Source organism: Sminthopsis crassicaudata, chromosome 1 (genome assembly GCF_048593235.1).
Source record: "Sminthopsis crassicaudata isolate SCR6 chromosome 1, ASM4859323v1, whole genome shotgun sequence".
Lineage (NCBI taxonomy): Eukaryota > Metazoa > Chordata > Mammalia > Dasyuromorphia > Dasyuridae > Sminthopsis > Sminthopsis crassicaudata.
This window is the reverse complement of record NC_133617.1, coordinates 646,266,053-646,291,585: the sequence shown is the minus strand read 5'-3', so window position 1 is coordinate 646,291,585 and position 25,533 is coordinate 646,266,053. Positions and strand designations below refer to the sequence as shown.

Sequence of the window (25,533 nt, the reverse complement as noted above, 5' to 3'; positions counted from 1 at the left end):
CCCCAAAGTACATCAAAAGACAGTTGCTACTGTGTTGTTGACACGCATTCTGTTAATCGTGAGATTCTCCTCTGCTTCAAAAGTTGCCCTCGGTTGATTGACGACCCAGATACAATATCTGGTATCCAGAGTTAAGTCTCAGCTGCATGCCATAATGAAAGAAAAGCTGTATTTGTGATGCTGGGACACAATTCATCAGAGTCCAGTAATGGATCCCCAGCCAACCTGCATTGTTTTAGCTGACTGAAGTGCACCATGGGAGTGCTGTCTTTCACTAATAATGCTGTCTTCTGTAGATCGAGGCCCCGAAAGCCATGGCAGCAGACCTTCTCAGAAGTTTTTGGCACTCGTTGGAAGATCCTGTGGTTCATTCCTTTCAGGCAGAGGCAACCACTGAGAGTTCCCTACCACTTTGCCAATCACGTCTAAACAGATGGATGGTGGGCACAGATGGGTCCTCCATGCTGGAAATGCGTTACAGGTTTTATGATAATAGAACTATGACAGTCTTCAAGTCAATTAAAATCCACCCACCAATCTTAGGCATCATAATGTGCCCCAGGCTTTATTTTAATAGTGATCTTGATCCTGTTGTGGGACTGATATAAGATCTATATTTAAGTTTTAAAGCGTGTTTACTTTCAAATTAGCTTTCTATGGGGATTTCTTTAAACTCATTTGTTGTTGTTAAACTCAAAAGGTAATGATTGAGATGAACTTATTATACACAATTTCTTTTAGTACAAACTATTAGTAACTTTATTTTGTGAAAAATTATGGGTGTTTACTTAAATTCTACATTTTCAAATGGTATGACCAGATCTGAACTTCTTCAGGGTTACTTTTTTTAAAGCAGTCCTTATATGCAGATTTTCTTTTCTAATGTAATTGTAAATCTTTAATGCTCCTTTTCTTTATACAGCATGATATTAACTATATAGCATACCCCTGAAAACAGGCAGTGTATTTTATAAGAAGCAGATTTCTTTCTAATGGTCTCCATATTTTTCCTACTTCCTTCCCATAAAAAGGTCTTTTAAAGGAAAGACTTAAAATTTTCATCTTTTAAGTATAACATTTCAAAAAAAAAACAAAAAAACCCCACATTTTTACTACAAAGATTATCACTCTTGTGTTGATAAAAGATGTTTAGGGCCAAGACCCAAAGGAAATATGTGACTAATAGACATATTTTCCTGTTTTCCACTGAGATTTGTTTTGCTTATTTGTTTCTAGTAATTTACAATAATTTCATTTCTACCTTTCCTCACATTACAGTTCATACATTTGAAAATATCAATTTAATTTTAATATATAATATGTAGTATCTAAAGGAATATATCTGTGCAAAAATAGACTCCTAACTTTCATCTTCTAATAGAACTAGAATTGCTTTTTGAGTGTTTATATTTAAGAATATTGAGCAGTGAAATATTTTTAAGGTGTTCTTTTATGTATATTTACTGTTGTTATAGATAAGTAACCAGTTTCTGGCTGTTGCTAAACAGAATTTGGTTGGCTGACTGAATTGTGGCGTAAATATTATTTTGTGGTAATTGAGATTCTTATTGGATATGGCTACTGTTAAGACATGGTTTTCATTGGGAAATTTAATTGTTTGCAATCTTTATTTGCCTTTCTGATTTCACCAAACTAAAATATGATAATAATGGTATATTTGAAAGACAGATGTTTTGAATACATTTGTTTTATTATAGCATTCAGAACTTTTTTTAAAATCACATTATTTGACTTACCTGTTTACTTTCTAATTTGTTAGTTTTTTGCTTTCTTTTATCTTGTTCAGATAATTCTATCTGAAAATCATAAAATAGAAATTTGGCATAGCCTGGAAATTTTATTATAGACTTTGCTTTGAGATGTTGTATATAGCTTTTAAAAATATTCTGTAGTAATAGAATGAGAACCCAAAAATATTGGCACCATGTTTTCATGATCTGAATATAGTGCTTTAAAAAAATTTTAATGTAAAAAAGTAGCAAGTGAAGATATGTATTGGTGCTTACAGGGTACATAGTTTAATATAAAAATTAACTTTATTGCTCTTGACCAATTGCTAAGATATCACTTATAAAACCTATTTTAATACAGAATTCATGTGAAACCAGGCAAATAATTAGGATTCTCTACATCCTATATGTTATAAATAAGGTACTGATTGATAATTGGACACTTGGAGATATGAAGCCAATTCTAGCCATCATAAATGTCAAAGCAGGACCATAAGGAAGCAATGATTCTTTTGGAGAATTCACAAATATAGGAAGTAGGTTATATTTATGCTTTGTACACTGAAGGGAGCCTCCCTAGAGAGGGTTTAGGAGCGAGTTACCATTCCCACTGCTAAACTAAAGCGAAGAAGCCAAAGAGCACTGCCTTCTCCAAGGACAAGGGTTCAGGCTCACTGAGATCTGGGTTAAAGGAAGTTATGTTATGTTATCTTTTAAGTATAACATTTCAAAAAAAAATAATCTTATGTTATGTTCTAGAATAGAATTGAAAATGCAAAAAGAAAGATCTCTCACTCCTTCCTTCTTCTTTCCTATTCTTCTGTCTGTGTAACTACACACTCCCCTGGCCTTAACACTGTTTCTGCCAGACCCACCGACCGGGCAAGGGGTTACATGATTTATTTCAGGAGTAGATATATGACATATGTATGTATTTGTATATGTGTATTACCTGCATACATATATGAACATGCAAAAGTTTCCGCTTCAGCATTCCCAAATTACGTAATTAGCCCACATTTATCCTGTGACTCTTGATATTCTTCTATTAGAGATAGAGCACAAACACAGATGTTCCTTATGCGCCCTCTTTTGGTTAACTGGTGCAATTGTATTTATTGGCTTGAGAGATCTAGTTCTTTTACTGTGGTTGTAAAAACTAAGGAACCAAACTTTTTCAGTGATGGAAAATTTTTAACAAAAGTGTATAAAGAAAGTTCATATATATGAACTTTCCTTGTCAGTTTCCTTTTCATAAGTTATTCTGTCTCACTTAAATATATTTAATATTATTTAGTAATTTTTCATTATAAATTTTCAGTTAATATTACATGGGAACAATCATGATTTTTCTTTTGAGCTGTATTACAGTATTGAGAATTTTTTATTTTCAAGAATTAGAAGAGTTTTACTTTACCACAAAGTACTAATACATGGAGGATCTATTCATTAATTTTATTTAATAAATCTATTTGAGGGAGTTAAAGAGGAATACTGCTTTTGCAGTTAATCAACAAGTGGTGGCATTCAATACTTTAAAAACATTTAAAGGATAATTGTTTTCTTATATCTTTTAAAAGTCTATACATTTAATAAGAATTTATTTTTCATTTTTGTCTTTAGTTTAATACCTTTATCTTTAACATTCAATTAATTTATTGTAAGCTTTATATAAATATTAAAACTCTATTTATATATGTTGAGAACTGGAAAAGAATTACTGACAGTGGAAAACATGATGCCTTTTAAGTATTATGGCTGAGAGACTCTGCATGTTGCATAAAAGTAATTCTTTAGAAATACCTCATTTTTTCAATTAATTAAAATGTGTCAAAGAAGATATGAGTCCCAGAAAAGTCGGTGAAAATATGGAAAATAAAGTCTTTATCTTTTTCCAGTGTTCTAAAAATTGGAAACTAGGCCTCCTGAGTAACAAAATTTAGCTTTTTAAAAATGTGCAGATTTACTTAATGTAAAATATAGTGTTTAGCTTAGTGTATACATATGTATATGGTACTTCACTGAAGTACTCATAGTACATTATGTCCAAAATTTAGTTTTAAAATACTAATAAATTATCTTTCTAATATTAGAAATCTGTCTGCTTACAAACTATGCTGAAAAATCAATCTGGTTGACATAAAGAGTTTAAAATTTTGGTTAAATCTTTCATCTTATTTTTTTCTGCAGAAATCATGATTTACTTTAAAAAGTAACAAGTACTGAATATGAATAGGATTTTGATATTAACTTAGTAAGTTCTTTTTTGGCAGAAGCAAATTTAATACCTTTAAAATGCCGCATCAGTGATGACTTTAGTGATGGCATGTTAATTACAACTTATATTTGTTAAACTTTTCCAAGTCACTTTTACACAAATTACTAGTTTTCAAAAACTATGTACTTGTCGACTCTATTATTTCTGAATTTGGTTCATAAGCTTTGTCTGATTACTTTCCCAAGCAGAAAGAATAAACTACTTTATATAATGGCAGTACAAACAGATTTTAAGTTATTCCATTGCTCTTGCATGTATAGGTGTTAAGATTTGATTCTGTATCAATGATTAAAATATATATGCTGTTATAGAGAATAATATGCCCCTTATTTATACTGCATTAATATTAGCAAAATTACTGATCTTTCTGGGATTTTTTTCTTGTTTGCTTTTTCTGGATGTCCTGTGTGACCAAGTTACCAGACTCATTTTATTGTCATAGTTTGTGTAGGCTTTAAACATCTGTTTGAGAATGAATATTTAGATTAGAAATTACTTAGAATTTTAATATTTAGGAACATCACATAAAACACTGATGAATACAACCATCATTTATTTACAGTTAGATTTTTACCTGGCTTTCTGTGAACTTTTTACTATTTGTTTATAAAATATCTGCTCTTTGAAAAATGATTAAGTATTAGCGAGTATATATGTAATATTTTTTTATTTTTATTATGTAGCTAAATGGTTAAAGGATACTAAAAATAAAAAATATTACATATATACTCGCTAATACTTAACGAATTTATTCTGTTGAATTCCAGAATCCATTTCCAGTTTGCTAAATTGAATTATCCATTCTAGCTGTCCATTCTTCAGAACACCATCAAGGTGTTCTATAGAAAAAACTGGGAAAAGAGCAAACTTTCTAGAACTATTGTGATCATTAATTGGTTGCACTACATACCTCATTCAATATTGGCATCTCTCCTTCCACTGAAATGTTTGGCTGTTTAGCATAGTTCTTCTGGAAAGGACCCATTTAATCAGACTTCTGCCTTTTATCATTCTCTGGAACACAAATGCATAATGGCATTTAAAGCACAAGTTTATTTCTTTGATCTTAGATGTTGTAATATAGTGACCTAGCAATTTATTTGTGCAAATTTGGATCAGGAATATCATTGATGAAACTGTACAGAATGCTACAACCTTTTTAATAGTCAGTTTAAACTGCCTGTTCCATCAAGGCTTTTTGCCATGACTGTGAACAAGTGACAATTTCATGATTTCTTTCAGAATCCCCCCCCCCCCAACATATAGAGGAATCTCTAATGAGTAATGAATATTCTTTCCCAAAAGAGAGTAGAAGGGTTGGGGAAATCAACAGTAAAGAAGATAAAAAGTTTATATCATCAATAATCAGCTTCTCAGTCACAAGTTTGTCTGTAGTTTTCTGTCTCACTAAAGAATTTAGTAATTTTACTCACTATGGAATCTCTTTCAGTTAATCCTTCTGCAGCATATTAAAATTATGAATTACCAAGCCAAATAGGTTTGTTTTATTACTCTATGGTACTTAAGCAATGAATAAAAGAAAGGACTTCTGCTAGTACTTTTTCATCCCTAGGCTGTATTGACTTGCTGCTGATAGCTGCTTGACTGTCAAAGTTCTTATTGCATGTGAACTTTTTCATTTTGGTTAAGATATTTAATATGAGGAATTTCTGTTGTTGTTTCTTTCCAGTTGGATCCAAGTATCTTTTAGAAATTGTTTTACACTTCAGACTATATTGTTATGATGTATTTCTTAATATGAATTATGAGGAATAAAAATAATGTGAATTTTGAAGCTATTTTAAGAGAAGAGCGTGTTTCACAAAGTTAGATAGGGAACAGTGAAACTTTCTCAAATGCCAAGGGTCCAGGTTATATCCTTGTCTAGATACTTTTTCTGATCATTCATATGAACTCAACAAAAAACTCTTGTCTCTTGTTCTGACAGAGGTAGAGTCATTGGTTTAGAAACAGAGTGATTACTGCTTACATTCCCCCCCCCCCGATTCTCAATACCTCAGAATCCCTATTCCCTTTATATATTGTAGTAACATTATAAGAAGTTTGGACTGTGGTTATGAGAATTACTGAGCATTCTGGGAGAGGTTTGATATATTGCTAATTTTATACAAATTAACATGTGGAAAAATAATATGTTTTTGTGTCTTGGTTTACTCTGAATAAATGTAGAGTTTTGTTTGTAGAAATGTAAAGTCAAAGCATACCTATGAATCCCAAGCATTATGTATTTGCCCATATGCTTTGTGTATTATTTTAACCTGATAGTACCCATTGTTTCCCAACCTCAACCACTAAGAGACATCCTGGTGCTACTTGCTTAGTATTGTGCATCTGATATTTTTAGCTCCTGCACCAAAGAGTTGAAATGTTTTGTTGTTGTAGACTGAAAGTTTTTTCCCCTTGTGTGAAGTGACTAAAATATGTTTAATTTTATAAAAATTGATTTTAATGTCAGATCAGTTTGTATAACAGATCCTAATTTATACTCATTGTTGCATTGGCAAAATAAATTTTAAATAGCTGTTCTTTGGACATTTTCCCCCAGTTAGGCCTGATAGTGATAAATGTGATATATGTTTTTGAATTTAATTTAATTATACTAATGTAAATTTACTACCTTACAGAGCAATTTAACGAACTGCTTTTAAAATAGTAGAAGCTTTTCATAAAAATTATACTTCACTTTTGTGTATATGAAGATTCATTTTTATTAAAAAAGAACCATATGCCCTAATAGACCTCTATTAAATTAAGCTGAATCAGTGTTGTGCCATCCAAAGTTTTTGCTATCCATAGTTGAAGGTCACCGTGAAATTATACCATTTGCCTTGCTATTAAGGACAAAAATAACATTATGCTCTTTTTTTAAAAAGGCTTATGTTTCTCTAAGAGGTACCCAGGTGTGCCTTGAGTTTATATGAAAATGGTATTTGAAAATTCATTTTTACACAGGATATAAATTTGGGAACAGTTATTGACTTTATAGATGGAGTTACAGTGGAGTCCTTAGTGTGAATGCTCTTAGTACAGTGCTTTTCAACCTGTGTTCTCCCTAGCCTTGCTATGTAAGAAAGGACTTCTGTGGAGAAAAAAAAAAAAAGTAGGGTCAGCTAACTGACCATCTTGTCTCTGAAAAAGGGGCAGGGCCATGAGTCAAGATGTGGAAGAGAGAGAGCCCTTAGTTATAGGAGATCATAATAGTTTGAGTGAGCTTTATTGACTTGAAATGGAATGTGGTCATGTATAAGCCAAGTTTCAGATATCCCCAATATTCCATTCTACTCCAACATAATTCATGTATTAAAGTAGCATCCTGTGCTCCACAACAATGTTCCCAATATAACATAATTATTGTTTTCCCTGTCTTCTTAACCTGTCCTTACCCCCAAGAGTGTTGTGCCCGGCATGTATTGTTTCTTTATGAAAGGTTTCTGGGGCCAAATTATTTTAGAAAACAAAACCTTCATATATTGAAAGATGTAATTTGTTTTATAAAAATTAGATGATACATACACTTTTAGAACACATTTATGGCATAAAAGAGGTATATTGTAAATTAAATGAAGATGGCATTCTTTATGCTTCATCCAACATAAGTCATTACTTGAACTGGGTGAGTACCCATTTTTTGTAGGATTATTCCCCTTACTTTCTTTCCCTCTCATTAGTCCCTTAAAAATTTCAGCTGAAATGCTAAAACAGTCAGAGAAGTTTATATCAATATTTATATTAATAAACTATAGACAATCACATTTAAAATTATGGTTTACATTGTTCTTGGTTAAAATTAATCTTTGCTAAATATAGGTGTAGTTTGTAGTATTGCGTGATTTCCCCAAATACCTATATAGAAAAAAAAAATTTATAGCCTTGAATCGGAAATACAAACAGAAGATGTGAATTAGAAGCATTTTGATAGAATCTTGATGTCAAGATACAACAAAATTCTAGGACAAAGTAAAAGCAAACACTATTAGGTCTCTCCAGATTTCAACATTAAGTAGACTATGTTGACACGATGTTAATTCTAAGCCAGGAGATTTATGGCTGAATTGTTTGATGTGCCCTGGGTGAGTATGATGATTTGGGCTAATGTTGAGTAATGCAGTAGAAATTGCGCCATAATAATATAGACGGGGAAAAGACATTCCCAGACATTAGCAAGGGTACTTTAAACCAGGAGAGGGATAGGGTAAGACTAAATTGAACTTAAACTCATGTGCAAATTTAATTTAAAGCAAGAGAAGAAAGGTCTCTGTCATGGGGACAGAATACAAATTGACCAGTTTATTTAACCATACCTTATGTCTCTAGAATTTGTCATTTTTTTCTAAATCCTTAATACCCTATGCCATTCAAATGTAATTGAGAGATTTTAGTAATAAGACCAAAAATGCTATTCTGCAAAACAGAAAGTGTATGTCCACTTGTTGTGTGCATATTTGGCATGTACTTTTGAGACCATGTTTTCATCTTTTCTGTTCTCTGAAATGTCATACAAAGGTCCTGTTCCTAAAATCTCTTTAAAAAATCATTTGTCAGTCTTGTATAAACATTTTGTAATACATTTTATTGTAAATTTATATATGGTTTTGCTGCTTTATTGTTACTACTGTAACATGATTGTTATAATAGGGCATTGTATAATAAAAGTCTGTGCTGGCAATTACTTCTGATGCTGATGATTAACAAGAGAGACATCTTGTCAGAGACAGAGAAGTAGGGAAAGCTGGAAGAGGGGAAGGAACATGGATGAATCTACCTGGGATTTAGTTGTTTAAGTAAGCAATCTGCACTGGTTCTTTAAATGAAAAAGCAAAATATGTATCTACCTTATGAAAAATGATTTTTTGTATTTTGTTTTTGTTTTATTCATGTAATATTTCTATTTTTCTTTACAGATTATTTTAATTTAAATTGTGAAATTTTTACTTCTATTGAAATGTATTATGTATTGTATTTTTAGAAATATTATTTTTAAATAAATATTTTTAAAAACAAAATTGTAAGGTTTTTTCCAGTGTCTCTATTTATTTAAATCAGCCTGTAGAGTCCATATTGTAATGCTTCATGTCTGATGTTTATCATTTGCTTTTTATACTGATGGCTCTGCCTTCTGAGGATAATTATCATTAATAAGGAAACGTAGAATATTGTTGGACCTGTGAATCCTTAGTTCTGTGAGGAAATAATTTCTTTTAAAAAATTACTTAGCCAATTCTAAATTTATAAGTATGTTAGATGATGGAAAAAAATACCAATAAAAATTCTTTAAAAAAAAAAGCAAATCAAAGAGAAACTAAGCCTTTAATTTTAGACTTGAAATTAATAAAAATTATACTTGAGCCTAAATATGCTTTGAAGAGTATCCCTTATAGGGATGCTTCAGTGTTCATCTCAAAGGCACAATTTAGAGCAGCATGGAAAAGTTAAAATAATAACTAGTTCTGAATGAAAATGTTAAATATCATCTTTTTTTTGTGCAAAAGACAGGGTTATATCTTAATTTAAATTTCCCTAAGATTTTGTGAAATTTTTAACAAAAGATTAACTGCTTTAGTTAGTTATTACTTAATTACTTTAAAATTTTATTTCCTAATCTTTGAGTACTTATATAATATAGATCAAAGCTTCTTAAACTGTGGGTTGTAAACCCGTATGGGTAACTGAATGTGAGGATCATGAAGTTTTATGGTTTATTGTGAGCGAATATTTGATTTATATATCTTTATTTCTAGGGTTGTGTAAAAATATCTTGGATGAAAAGGGGTTGCAAGTGCAGAAAATTTTAAGACGCCTTGATATAGATAAGTGTTCACTCTTTTTCTTTTCAGACCAATTTTCCACATAGTTGCTAAATATAATTTTTGTACAGAATAAGTCTGACCTCATCAGCCTTCCACTAAAACCTTAAGGACTTTTCTTGACTATAAAATAAAGTCTTTAAGATTAATTTCCAGATTCTGGTCCCATCTTACCTTTCCACTTTTATTCCATTGCTTTTCATGCACATTTTCCTATCAAAGAGGCAATTCTGTGGCACAGTGGATAAGACACTCAGCTTGGAGTCAGAAACCCCCAAGTTCAAATTTAGCCTTGGACATTTACTATATGATTCTGGATAAGTTGCTTCTTTGCCTCAATTGTCTTTACTGCAAAAGGGAGATAATTGTAGCTTATCACACAGGATTGTTGTATCAAATGAGATGTTTGTAGAGTGCTTAGTATGGTTCCTGCCATCTATCTATTTATATGTAAACAGGTATATTTATGCATGTATATATGCATACATTAGTGAACTAGTTATTCATATTCATGAATGAGATACTCATTTTACTGTTCCTTTCTCATCAAACTGAATCACTACTTCATTAAACAAGACATTCCATTTTCTGTCATCATTCTCATCCCTAGAGTATATTTCCTCCTCACTTCTAGAGCCTTTCTGAAACCCTAACTTTAAGGTTTAACATAGGTGCTACCTCTTTCATAAAGTTTTCCCTTTAATTCTCTTATTAATTTGTATAACTTTGATCTGTCCTCCAATAGAATAAACGTTTTCTTGAAAGAGAGGAGTTATTATTTCTGTTTTGACTCGAACTCATCACCAAGAATATAGTAGGTGTTTTATAAATATTGAATTCCTTCAACACAGATAAAGTTTGAGAAATGTTTATAGTCAGCTTATAGAATACTAACCAAATTGTCATTGTAGTGTAAGCTCCTTAAGAACTTGTTTAGAAAACTCCTCAAAGAGTTTGCCATTGGATCTTCAGCATCTAGCCTGTGGGTGAGCATATAGTAGGTGACTTAATACTTATTGACTGATTATCACTTTTATTCAGAAGTATTCTGCCTGTTAAGTTCTGGTTTACTTTGATAACTCATGATAATAAAAAAAAAAACCACCTAAGCTGTACCCCCTTTTCACTTTTTCTTCATTTTATGTGACATTGACTTGTAATTATGATTCTTTGACTGGAGGTATAAAAGGGCAATTAAGATTGTAAGTGTGGGTGTACATGGGTATGTGTGTGTGTATATTTAAAATGTGTATGTATGTATATCAGGAATAAATATACAATATTTATATAGTATCCATGTATAAATGTATATATGTACATATGTGTGTATCTCATGTGTACAAGCTAAATATAGTGTGTGTGTGTATATATAGTGGGTGTGTAATTTATATATGTATTTATATATAGTATCTATATGTGGATATATATGTATAATTGTGTGTATGTATAGTGTCTGTACAATCATGTACATTCATATAAATATATAGATGGAGATGTCTATGTATCTATGTATAGACATGTATATATGATGTATATATGTATATAAAACATGAATATAATGTATATATGTGAATATAAAGCTATAGCTATATAGATTTTTATATCTTTATGCATACATACATACACACATACACACTTATACTGAGAGAGAGCTATATACATATATATATCCACATATTTTTGTTGTTCAATCATGTCCACTTCTTTGTGGCCCCATGGATTATATATGCCAGACCCTTTTTTTCCCCTGAGTGTTGTCCAAGATTATCTTCATTGCTTCCATCACGCTATCTATTTCATTCTCCATGCTCCTCTTCTCCTTTTGTTTTCAATCTTTTCCAACATCAGGGACTTCTCCAATTGGTCCCATCTCTCTTTATGTGGCCAAGGTAATTAAGTTTCAATTTCAGTACTTGACATTCTAGTGAAGTCTGAATTAATTTTATAAAGTATAAAACAGCCATGTATAGACATATATATGTATGTTATACAAGAATATGACATACACATGCATAAATACATATCAGTATCATAGAACTAGAATTTTAGGTTCACTTGGTAACTAAAGTAAATGTATAATGAAAAGGCTCCATAAACATGGGGATGGAACAAAAGGGAAGTAGGATGAAAGGAAGCAAGGTTCCGTGAAAAGAACACCTAGGTTTTAATTCTAATTCAGCTATTTATTATTTGAGACCCTTCTAGCTCAAAATATGAAAATCCTATGTCCTCAAATTTAATTAAAAAAAAACACACAAACTGTTATAAAAGTGACATTGATTTCTTATATATATTAAATCAACTTGTAAAATTATTTTCAATATAATTTTTTGTCTCAAGGGAAATGTATTTTTTAACCTAGAATTGTATAAAATCTTTAATTTGATTTAATTATTTGCAATAAGGGGGGAGTTGAATGGAGGCTTATGTACAATTGAAATAATGTGTATCTTTCTGTATTTTGAAATGCTTAAAAAAGAGAAAGAGCGCCTTTAAAGATTTATTGGGTTGTTTAGCTTTTATGTGAGAAGACAAAAACTGAAAATCCATGCTAGTGCTATGAGCCTACAAATTCATTTGAGAAGCTGCCAGATACTGCAGATGAGCAAATGCATACAAACGCTGCTGTAGGCTGACCAATTACCCATATGAGCAGCAATTATATTAGTGTGCGAGGGCAATTGGAGGGAAAATTGGACCCTGTGGACATCCAGCTGAGTAAACAGGGCTAAGGAAGGATGGAGGATGTGTGTTAGTTTGAATAAAATACATTTAAGCTAATTAAAAAAAACAGACCAGAACTTGTATCAGTCACAGCACATTCTTTGTATATCCTCTAGTCTCACAATATTTTTCTCATTAGGTTTTTCAAAACAAAAAAAAAATCTTTTTGCTTAAAGATCAGGCATATGAACTGCTGTGTACATTGTATTGCAAAGCCTCAAACAGGGTAGAAAATACTGAACTATGTCGAATAGACAAATTGAAATAGACAGGTGCAACTAAAGTCATAAAATGATCTTTCCCACTTCTAATGTCTGCTTGGTATGATGCATAAATATGTAACCAGGTAGGGATGACACTCATTTTTAACACCAACAAAACTCATTCCAGTTTTTAAATAAAGTTACTATTCTTTAAAATACAATTGTTCTCTAGCACTAACCTCTGCTGATTCTTGGCAAAACTAATGAATGAGTGGCTCTATTGAGAATTTGAGATAACATTAGGTTTCGTAGTTTCACTCTGACACCATGGATGGGTAATCTTTGATGAATTAGTGATGACCATTTCTAGTTAATGAGACATGTTCTTCTATGAAATGCATAAACTGTGTGCCAAGTGCACTGTCAATTCTATTTAGCAGGTTTATATTTTACTGACTGGTAAAATGACCAATTCTGAAATTTCTTTGTTTCTTTTTTGCTCTTAGGACTAGAAGTCTGTTTTCAAGAGCTCTCGGGTGTTCTAAAATATCTGAAATACACTTACCATGTGAAAAATGAAGCAAAAAGTAAAAAGTATTTTAAAATTTAATATGGAGTGATCCACCTGGCTTCCCATATTAAACATGATACAGCCTATAGGTGAACATTATAAAACCATGCCTTTCAAAACTCATCTAGAAGCAAAATAATTAAGATATTACCATTTTAAAACTACAGGAAGATTTAGTATTCATCTTTTAAGCTCAAAAATCTATATTCTTAATAGAAAATGTATACTAATTAGTCAGTAAGCATTTCTTAAGTGTCTATTATATGCCAGGAATTGTAAGTGAATGAAACATTAAAATAAATAGAAGAAACTAGAAATTGATTTTTGGGCATGATGATACAGGAAAACCAATTTTTAAAAAATAATTCATTGGTAAGAAGCTCTTGAGGATCTGATTTTTCCACTATGGAAAATTCTACCATTTCAGCAAGTTTTGTTTTAGAGAGTTGCCTGAGGGCAATAAAGGGTTAAATGTGAAACTTGGTTTTTATAACTCCAAGACCAGTGTTCTGTGTATTCATTTAAGCTAATAGCATTTAATATATGTTACTATAATAAGAATAATCATATACTATTGGAGCTTGAGAGACGAGAATAAAAAAAAGTTAAATCTCCAAATAATCTAAAAAACACACAGTTAATAATTTGACTGTCACCAGACTTTTAAAATAGTATATAATAAAACAGCAAACACAGAATTTCCCCCCTTCTATTCAGTGTCTTGATAGAGATATTAATGAACAGCTATGTAGCTTAGATATATTGATTTTAGGAAATGGGATGGGAAGAAAAGGAGTGAAGAACAAGTGAGTTCTAGATAGTCCTGAAATGAAATTATTATCTCTGAAAAATTGAATGGGTAGTATTCAGTGGAGGCATGGGCAACAAAATAAGTGCCCTGACCTTAAAAACCTCTTAAGCTTTTTAATTAATTATTACTAGACAGAAATAGGTCTTTTATTCTTTTTTTCTACTTTTAATATAGTCTTTCTAATGTCTTAAACCTTTGTCAAATTATTGTAGATGAATGTAATATAACATTACTTTGCTGTAAGAAACAATGAATATGAATAGAACCACTGGAAGACACATGAATTGATACAAGATGAAGTAGCAGAAACAGGAAAATGTTTCAGAAGAATTACAACAATGTAAGTGGAAAGAACAACAATACAGTAATCAAAATTGAATGTTCCAAAGTTCTGAGTAAGCTGGTCCTGAAAGAGTAGTAGCAAAAAGCACCTTTTCCCTTTGCTCTCCTTCCCCTCTTCCCCTCCCCCACCCACATCTTTTTGCAGAGGTACAAAACTTTGGGTATGGATCATTGTATGTAATGTCAATATTTTTGATATGGTTGTTAGTGTTGCTGACTACCCCCCCCTTTCATTTTTTTTAAAGGATGACTTTCTGAAAAGGGAGGTAGAGGACATACATTAGGAAATAATAGGTAATATGAAAATAAAAGATTTTAACAAAACTCATTTGTTACAATTTTAAAATAATAAAAAGATGGCAATTGCTTTTATAAATACTTTCAGTTAGATTATAAAGCCCCACCAGGCTACACATACGCAAGATACACTTATGCTTGTGTGTGTGTGCATGTGTATATATATATATATATATATATATATATATATATATATATATATATATATATATATATGTGTGTGTGTGTGTGTGTGTGTGTGTGTGTGTGTGTGTGTGTGTGTGTGTGTGTGTGTGTGTGTGTTATGTTTACAGATAACATATAGATAACCTTGTTCATTGTAGTCATGGTTAGTCTACATTTTTGCTTGCCCCATCTCTGACTCCTTTGCCTATTCTTCTCTTGCCCCTCACCTGTATATTGCTTCTAAGATTTTGACTTTGATCCTTTTCTCTCCCTATACTCTTTCTTGGTTACTTTCATGACTTCAATTTTTATCTTTATGCAGATTTACTCTAAATCTATATCTTTGCTCCTAAACTCTGCATCATTTTTTTATGACTGCCTAAGAGAAGTCTCCATAAGCATATAAGTAGCTTAACCTGAATATCCTCCAAACTGATCATCTTTCAAAATCCAAGCCTCTTCCCAGCTTGTCTTTTTCTGTTAATAGCATCCCTATTCCACCAGCCACTCCAGCATATAACCTTGGAGTCTTCTTTGATTTTACTCCTTATACCATCCAATGAATTACAAAGTCTTTTGATTTCTAACACAGCAGCCTAATTCCCATTCATTTCATTTTCATTCCCAAAATAATCACCACAGCACATCATTATTTTCCTCAGCTAAACTATTATAATATCTTAACTGTTCTGGTCTCCATCACACTGGTCTTTCCTAATTGTTCTTTCCTCCTCTCAAAATGCATTTCTATTAATATTCAAATTATCTGAATACACCACTATGATCATTTCTCTGTTCTACCTAATGGCTTAATGGCTCTCCATTTTTTAATGATAAAGTATAAGCTATTCTGGATATTTAAAGCCTATTATAGTCTATCTCCATTCTTCCTCTCTAGCCATGCCTTATCATACTATTCCTCCTTTTTAATTCTATTCTTTAATCAGGATTCTATCCTTATTATTATATTGCCATATCCCTTTCTCCCACATATATATTTTTTCTCAGTGTTTATCCTGTGCCTACAATGGATTTATTCCCATTATCCTGCCCCTAACTCAATCTATATATTCTCAACTTTCTTCCATGACCACCCCAGATCACACCCAGACCCACTCTTCATCATGAAGTCTTCTGTAGCCTTCCTTCCCTTAGTTGAAAATGATATAACTCTCTTCATCTTTTTTACTTATTTTTGTCAGGATTTTTTAAAGTTAATCATACTTAGGTATATTTAATATAATGTTATATAATATAATATAATAAAATGTTTAATATAATAATTCACTTAGGTAGTGGTGCATATATTTAACCCCATTCAGTTGTGAGTCCCTTAAGAACAGAGATTGTGTCATATTGATCTTGTTTCCCCATTTCCTGGTCCAATACTATAGGATAGTGAGCTTGACTTTCAATTCCTGATAAAATTCTAAATCAGATCATTAAAGAAATGATTGATAAACATCCAGAAAGGGAAAGTGATAAATTCAAAAGGCAAGTATGGCTTCATAAAAATATATTATGCCAAAACTAACCTCATTTTCCCCTTTTTGGACAGGATTACTGAACTAATAGCTGAATAGAATGATATGAATATAATTTACCTTGATTTCAGCAAAGCTTAAAAAATAATATTCATATAATTCTTGTGGCAAAGGTAGAGAAATGTGCTTTTAGTGGCAATACAATAAGAAGGATATAGGTTTTAGTTAGGTGGTCCAAATCAAAGAGTAGTTGGTAATTATGCTATATTAGTGAGCAAGTTGCCTCCAGTATAGTGGCCCAGGTTTGTATTTGGCTCTGGGTTGTTTAACCTTTAAATTCATTGACTTGAACAAAGATATCATTGATATATTCATCAAATTTTCAGATGACACAAAGTTGATAGGTATGCCTAACCCAGAGGACGGGTTAGCTATTAAATATCTGGTATTAGGATCCAAAAGGATCTGGATAGTCTAGACCAGTGGTCCTCAAACTTTTTAAATAGGGGGCCAGTTCACTGTCCCTCAGACTATTGGAGGGCCGGACTATAGTAAAAACAAAACCTCACACTCTGTCTCCTCCCCTCAGCCCATTTGTCATAACCCAGCCAGCCGCATAAACATCCTCAGTGGGCTGCATCTGGCCCACTGGCCGTAGTTTGAGAACCCCTGGTCTAGAGCATAGGGCTAAATCTAATAAAATGAAATTTAAAAATAATGTGTGAAAAATGTCTTATATTTGGGTTCCAAAAAAATTCCTCTGGAGTGGTGCAGGTTGTGTTTAGGTAGTACTTCTGAAAAAGTATGTTATAGAAAGTATTTTGTATATGGGTTGGACTAAATGGTCCCTGAGGTACCTGCAATTCTCAAGTTTTATTATTCCAATCTTAGAATTTTTGCAAATCTGGAATAGATAAAACCTTAGAGATTGTCTTAGTCTAGCTCTTATTTTACAGAAAATAAAGTTCAGAGAAGCTAGAAGCTTACATTAGTAAAGCTTTAACCTATATCATCTTTCTCTGTCCTCCTGCAAAATAACTAGGAGAACTATCATTGTCCTCATTTTAGTGCTGCAGAGACTGAGATCCAGATAAATCAAGTGATGTGGGAGAAAGGAGAAACTGAAAACAAGAAACTTGAATTTAATTCATAGGAAAATTTCAGAGTGGCAATATAATGCAATAGAGTGTTGGATTTGGATTGTCTTCTGCAATAGAGTGTAAATTCCTTAAGGGCAGGAAGTGTCTTTTTCCTTTTTTTATATCCCCAGTACTTACCACAGTGTCTGACACGTGGTAAATGCTCAAGAAAACTGATTAATTGATTGATTGAATCAGAAGATCTAGATTTGAATAATGGCTCTTCTGCTTTCCAGCTGGTCAAATCACTTAACTTCTCTAGGCCTCATTTGAGGGGTCTGTACTTGATACCTCTAAGGGCCCTTGATATAAAGATATAGATATATAGATATAAAGATAAAGATACAAAGATATATATATATATATATATATATATATATATATATATATATATATAAAGCAGATGTTTTGTAATAACTTAGAAAAAAGTGATCAGAAGGATCTAGAAAGAGTTCATTAAGAACAAGTCATGCTCAATTCACTTTTATATTTTATATTTCTTTTCAGTAGCATTATTACCCTAGTTCATAAGGATGAATATAATAGACATAATCTATCAACAATGTCTAAAAGCTTTTCTTTTAATTGTTCAGTTACACGAAAGGGTAAACATAGCTTGACAGAAGTTTTCAGAAAAAAAAAAAAAGATTTGGGAATTTTAATTGATCATAAGTTGATTTTAAGCCAAAAGTTTGTGATGACTGAAAACTAATGTAATTTTTGGCCATGTTAATAGAAGTTGTGTCCAGATCAAGGGAACCCCACTATACTATGTACTGTTCAGACCATATTTTAATTTGTGTTCAGTTATGAAAACCACATTTTAGGAAGGACATGTTGTTGTTTATCTTTAATATTTCAAAGATGACCAATAACATTATGGGTGATGTACTGAAAAGGGCTCAGCAAGCCTTCATACCAAAGGTGCTGGTTCTCTCTTAACGCTCTATACACCTCCGGTCAGGATTATGAGTAGTATTAAAAATGTTATATGCAAAACAACTGAAGGAGTAGGTTTGTTTAGAGAAGGGAAGAAGCAGAGGGTGAGACATATAACCATCTTCAAATATTTAGGGCACTATCATATGAAAGCAGGAGCAGAGCCAAAAGCAGTGGAAGATATTTAAAACAAGAAGGATTTCAATTTCATATATTGCTTCCAATAATTAAATCTGGCCAGCAATAGGAAAGCAATGAGAAGCAATATTTAATAAATGTTTGGTAGTAGGGCATTGGGGATATAGACAAAAATGAAACAATTCCTACCCTCAAGGGTACTTTCTTTAAGAATGGGGCTGCTTCCACGAATCAGTGAGCTTCCAGCCCTGGAAGTTTAATAAGAGAGTTGGATTTAAAGCTGTAAGGGACCTTAGAGACCATCTAGTCCAATCTTTTCATTTTTATAGATGGAGAAACTGAGTCTTGGAGAAATTAAATAACTTGTGTGAGGTCACATAGCAACCCTTAAAGATCTGAGAGGGGTTGAACTTTATTAGTCCCAATATGAAAAGAGGTTAAATTATTTTCTTGAAACCAGAGGCTAGAACAAATACCTCTCAGCCTGTGGTTCTCCCCCTCTCCCCCATCTTATGTTCATTCTACCTCCATGAATCCTAAAAACACAAACCAGAGTGCAGCATATAATAATAATAGCAGTCACTGTGCTAATAAAAACTTTACAAATATTATGTCATCGAATCCTCACAATGACATTAGGAGGTAAGTGCTATTATTTTACATTTTACAGATGAAGAAATGGAGGCAAATAAATACAAAGTTTAGCAACTTGCTGAAGGTCATTTAGTGAATATATGAGACCATTTTTGAACTTGGGTCTCACTCAAAACCTAGAATTCCATCTTCTGGGATACCTGACTATATGGTTTTATCCTGTTTGCTCTCCAAAGAAAGAATGAGACTACTAAAGTCATTCATAGTGTGTATGTGTATGTGTGTGTGTGTGTGTGTGTGTATATGTGTGTGTGTGTGTGTGTGTGTGTGTGTGTGTGTGTGTGATAGTTCTTGGTGACCCATAAAAACAATAAATAGGAGACAATTTACCACAGTTGTGCTAACCCATCAGCCTTGAAATGTTTAACAAATGCCTTTTATAAACCAAAGCATTTCTCTAAAGTCATCTAGTTAAAGTGACTGGCTACCATATTCTTTGTGTACAATCCGGAATATCTTAAGGGGAATCTTACACTCTGCCTCACCCTAAATTCTAAGATGTGATATCTTCCCTTCTTTAATAAGGAAATCAGGTACAAAGATATTGTCTTTCCTTGTAGTGTTTAGAAAGTGTCAGCAGCAGCAACCCTGTGAAGAAAGAGAAAGAAAGCAAGGGGTTTAGAATAGAGAAATGGGAGAGGGTTCTCTTACATCACTGGGGCAACATTCTATCCTGACTCACTCTAGGGAGGATTTTAAAAATTAGAGACAAGGTCAAACAGTGGTCAGCTATTAAGGGATAATTTTACTGGAGGAGTTCCCCTTCTTGGAGAAGGAAAGGGGCCATGGAGAGTTGTATATAATCAGAGAAGTAATACTGCCCCAACATGTGTCTTTCCTTGCAAGGCCATTCATGAGAGGTTCTACTTTTATTGATGGTTATCTTGACTTATCTCCCTCTCAAGAGTCAAACATAGCACTTCCCCCTCCTCTAGCTTCTCATGGGAGGATTTGCCAACAATTCCATTCTGTTGCCTTACTTCAACAACTAAAGATATTGGAGAGTGGGGTACACTGGTTGTTAGTTGTATCTAATCTTAGAGATCAAGAATTCATAGGTTTTTAAGATATTAGTTTGAAAAATGGTCATAAATCCATTCCAAGTTGTGAAATAAATCACTCTCCATTGTATTTGTGATGGCCTGATTCCAATTAAATGTTAAACTTGTTAAAAATTAGAGACATTCTCTACCAGAAATGGTTAGCTTCCCTTCTGAAGTGATATTTCCCTGGAATAGGTTTATAAAGAAAGGATACAAATGAAATTAGTAAAACAACAGACAGTCTTTGTGAAGTTGCTTATTAAGAATAAAATTTAGCAGGCATAGTCTACCAGGAAGAGACAAGGAAGATCTTAAGATTGGCTAATGCATACTATTATCCTGACAGTATAGAATACTTAGGAGAAAGAGAAATAGGAACTTAAATGACTTGAATAAGTTCACATAACTAGTAAATATTTGAAGTCACATTTGAACTCAGGAAGATGAATCTTCATGACTCTAGGCCTGACAATCTATTTACTATACCACCTAGCTGATGAAATATTTCCTACAACTTTTTATACATAATCAACAAAAAAGAACTAAAAATTAAGATTTCCTTTTCATCAACTAATTCAAATACAACAAACATTGATTAAATACCTACTGCAAACAGATAACTAAAATAACAGTCTTTATCCTTATGTACTTTAAAAACTAATAGGCTGGATTCCTGTTATAGTTTGTATAACATATCTGGCAAAATTCAAGATGAAATGGACTCTGCAAATTTTTAATGTTGATCTTTATTATTCCCAGTTATTGAATTTTTTTGCCTGTTTTATAGCTCTTCATTGCAATTCACAAGTATTTGTTAAAAGCCTATGTTATACATGTTAAGGGCTAGAGACATAAACATAAATCCAAAAATAATCTTTCATCTCAAGGAACTTAAATTCTACTAGATGCAGGAGAGAGGATATACAATATATAAAGAGACTGATATGATCAGAATCAGAATTAGCAAAGACAAGCTGAAGATTTTCTTAAGGCCTCCCATCTGGGAAGATATTTCTCCCATGCCATCCATGAACAAATATATAAATGGAAAAATATTATTTAATAACTGTTTGCTATATGCTAAACAAGAGATTTAAATACTAAAGCAAGATAGAGCTTGCCTTCAAGGAGCTTACCTTCTAATAAGGGGAGATATATCTAGAGATTTTGCAACAGACAAGATGAATGTGGGATCAGTTGAAGAAGTGTGTCTGGTCAATGTCATACAGCAGAGGTATGACACTCCTGGTTTCTGATCTGTGGATTTCCTGCAGTGTTTCCAACTTGAGCTTGAACCAGCTTAAAATGTAAATGGAAATGTTTAACAAGATAAATAAAAATACAATAGCACATATATAATGTAACTTTTTTTTTTCTAAGTCAGTATGCCGCTTGCTTCCAAGAGAGATCTGTTTCAGTTTGAGTTTTAACTCCACTTTCAGAGAGGATATCTAGCAGAAAGTGAAAATAGAAGGATTCTCTATAGGTCAAGGGTTCTTAAACTTTTTTATGTCGTGGACCCCTCTGGCAATCTGGTGACGCCTCTCAGTGCTTTCAATGAGCTAGTTTAGAGAGTTAATAGAAGAAGGGAGGGAGGAAATAAACATTTATTAAGCATCTAGTATCTCTTAAGAGCCTCACAAATATCTCATTTGACTATTGCAACAACTCTGGAAGTTTAGTGCTATTATTATCCTCATTTTATAGATGAGGAAACTGAAGTCAACTGAGATTAAATGATTAACCTATGACCTCTGAAGCTGGATTTAAACTAAACTCTTCCTTACTCTCTTTTTAGAGCTTTATCCACTGAGCCACCTCAGTGCCTCTTGACAAGGGTTCAAATTAGATGAGGTTTGTATGAGTTGTGGTCTCTGCTGTGAGACGAAAAGACCAAGGATCTATGGAAGTGTTGCACGAAGCAACATAGTAATACAAGTTAACACAGTTTTCTCTTTGTCTTAAATATAGATGTCAAAAAATGAAAGCATGGTAATTTCAAGATGTTCTAGTCCAATTCTTATTTCCTTTTTAAATTCTAATGTTCATATAACAGTATCTTACTATTCTATGTTTACTGCCCCAAGGTCCTGGCTTCCAGTCCTTTGCATATGCTTCATCACTTAGGTAATATTTGGAAAGTGCTTTGAAGGAAATGGACCTAGAAATGTTAAGAAGAATTCCAGGACCCTGGTTTATTCAGTCTGTTCAGAGAGCCATATAAAGAGATAAAATGTTCAGCCTGCATTGTAGGATAATTTTCTCTGGCAAATTTTATGGAACCCTCATGAGTTGTACTGGAAATAAGTTGGGAAATAAAATTTTTATGAGCAATATTTATGCTAGATTTCTAAAAGAATAACTATTAATGGGATGGAATATTTTCACTCACTTGGGTGCAATAAAAACAGGGTGTTAGAAATTATGGATATGCTGCTGTATAATATGTAATATTTTTAATAAACCAAAGGGTTGGAAGATGGGGAGAAGTAAACAGGGCAGGGACCAACTTTAGAGGGGTTTCCTGTGAAGGAAAAGGGTCCTGGAGAAATTATTCAATCTAGAGAAGTTTCATATGAGGATTTTGACGGCAAAGATAAAGGGTGAAAAGTATGTAGCTCCAAACACTCTTTATTCAGTACACCTTATTGGCATTTTAAGTAGTTTGTCACCCTCTGAGTTTGTGCCACATCACAATCAACTTGGTGTCTGCTCAAACCTTAGCTGTCTGCCTGTCTCCTATATCATTCTTGCCTCCAGGATTAAGTAAAAGGGACACAGACCTTGGAGAGATAGTTTAGTAACCCTATTCAAAGTAGTGTTTTGAGAGGAATGCTTGGGGGAAATAGTCAGAAAGAAAAATTGCTATTAGGACTCTTGTTGATATGTAATTAAAAGCATTGTCTCCTTCAAAGGGCCTCAAATGATACTATGCATTAGAAGCAAATGAAGACACTAGAGCCAATTTGGTTTACTCTGATAGCTATTTCTTGAGTGCCTGCTTATAGTCAAGACATCATATTCCAAGATGAAGAGGAAACTGTACTCTGAAGAATTGGAGCTTTAGTACTAGGCAGATCAGAAAAGGCACAGATAAATATAACACAAGATTAAATGTAATTATTTTAAAAAGTCACTGGGGTTGAAAAGAGTTCTGATTCTGCTACTTATTATCAGTGGTCTTAGGCAAGCTACTTCTTTTGAGGTTTACTTTTTTCCTTAGTATGAGAATTTTGGCTCAATGATTTCTAAATTCTATTTCCAAGGTTAATTTCTATGCATTTGTACCTATTTGACTGTAGAGAATCAGCAGTGATATCTTGGAGAAAGGACTTGAATTGCCTTTGAGGAATGATATAACATGCTGGAGTCTTGCCTCACTCTCACAGGGCCAAACTTTTCCAAGGTTACCTAGGAGCCGGAGAGAATTGAGAAGTCTCTTTCCTCTGCCATTGGGTCAAGGTGTCTGGCTTAGGTATGTAGCAAATCCCCACAATGGGTAAGTAGATAGTAGATAAGATTACAAGCAGAAATGAAGGGGAAGGACATTATAGATAGAAGAGACTTCAGACTCAAAAGCAAGAAAACATGCAGGGGAAAAAGAAAAAAAAATTGGGAGGGAGGAGAGAGTGTGTAGGGGATAGTAAATACTTCAGTTTGGCTATAACATTAAACACATATGAAAATAGTCAGTAATATGCTGGAGGCAGCTCAACCTGGCTCAGAGGACTATATTGTTAAATTTTTTACATGAGCATTTATACTTCAGAAGTCAGCCAATGCCATAAACCAGGAATTGATTTATTGTTTCTTTGATTGTTAGGACTTTAGAAAGTAATAGAGAAAATGTTAACAATACAATTAAATTTAGAAGTGTGTTTATAGTTTTCCCCAGACAACCTGTTGTTACACATTTACCACCACATTCCTTTGAGTAATTTTGAGATAAGGTTAGAAAGACAGGAGATCTTTTAAGGGTCTTGAATGCCATAATGAAGAGTTTTAACTTTATTTTTTGGGTAATAGAGAGACACTAAAGATTTGATCAGTGGTGGAATGGCATAGTTGGAGTTATGATTTCAGAAGATTAATTTGGCAGTTGTGTGAAGGATGACTTAGAATAAGGAAAGGATGGAGATGGGGGGAAATAATAAGTAAAGTCAGTTAGAGACTAAGAAATAATCTATCTGAGAAATATCAAAACATTATACTTAAACCATGGTATTGGGAATGAAAAGGAGAGGATACACATAAGAACCATGTGACTTGGATGGGTCAAGACAAGGGAAAGGGAGGAATGCAAGATGAATAAGATTAGCCGTCTGGTTGAGGTAATTGTGGTGCCAACAGCCAAAGTGGCAATATCAGAAATAAGAGCTAGTTCGAATGAGAGAGAATGAGCTCAATTTTTTGACATGTTGAACGTGAGATATTGGAAGAACACTCAGGTGAAGTTCTCCAGCTGAAAAAAAAAAAAAAAAAAAAAAAAAAAAAAACTGGAACCCAGGAGGGATTTTGTAGCTGGACCTAAAGATTTGAAAATCATCTGCATCAAGCTGATGGTTGAAGTCACAACAGTAGATGAGGTGATTGAGGAAGAGAATATAGAGAGTAGAGAAGGGGTAAATGGATGAATCTTGCTGACAGTAGATGAGAGGAAGAGAAAGATGAGTCAGAAAAGGAGTGATAACAGTGATAATAATAGAGTACTATGCATAGAAGCTAAAAAGAAGAGATTATTAGAAAAAGAGAAGCTTGTTTTTGGTGTCAAATCGTAGAGAAGTCAAAAAATGTGAAGATTAAGAAATGGATTGTAGGCTTAGAGCTAAAACTCCATGGTCTATGACTCTTAACTGTCTCTTTATAGATTAGAAAACTGAGGATAAGAGAAATTAAGTGATTTGTACAATGCCATACATTGAATTTGATCATAAGACAACATTGGTAACTTTGAAAAGAATACTTTTGGTTGAGAAGTGGTAGTGCAAACCAGATTACAAGGAGTTTAAAGAGTAAATGGGACATAAGGAGCTAGAGGGAATGCAGATAACTATTTCAACAAATTTGATGCTGAGAGAAATGAGAAAGATGGAATGATGACTTCTGAAGGTTACAGAATTAAAAATTAATGGTTGGAGACTTGACAGATTTTTTAGGAGACCCAAACAT

General features: G+C 32.8%; 1 protein-coding gene across 1 annotated transcript in view; it reads left to right on the top strand.

Annotated features, from left to right (window-relative positions):
• The window catches only part of ZDHHC21 (zDHHC palmitoyltransferase 21), a 62,044-nt gene extending 60,920 nt beyond the window's left edge, over positions 1 to 1,124 (top strand). Inside the window, exon 11 of the mRNA XM_074282923.1 lies at positions 297 to 1,124. Coding sequence (XP_074139024.1) covers positions 297 to 429 — 133 coding nt within the window. The 3' untranslated portion in view covers positions 430 to 1,124. The remainder of the gene's footprint in view (positions 1 to 296) is intronic.
• The last annotated feature ends 24,409 nt before the right edge of the window (positions 1,125 to 25,533 follow it).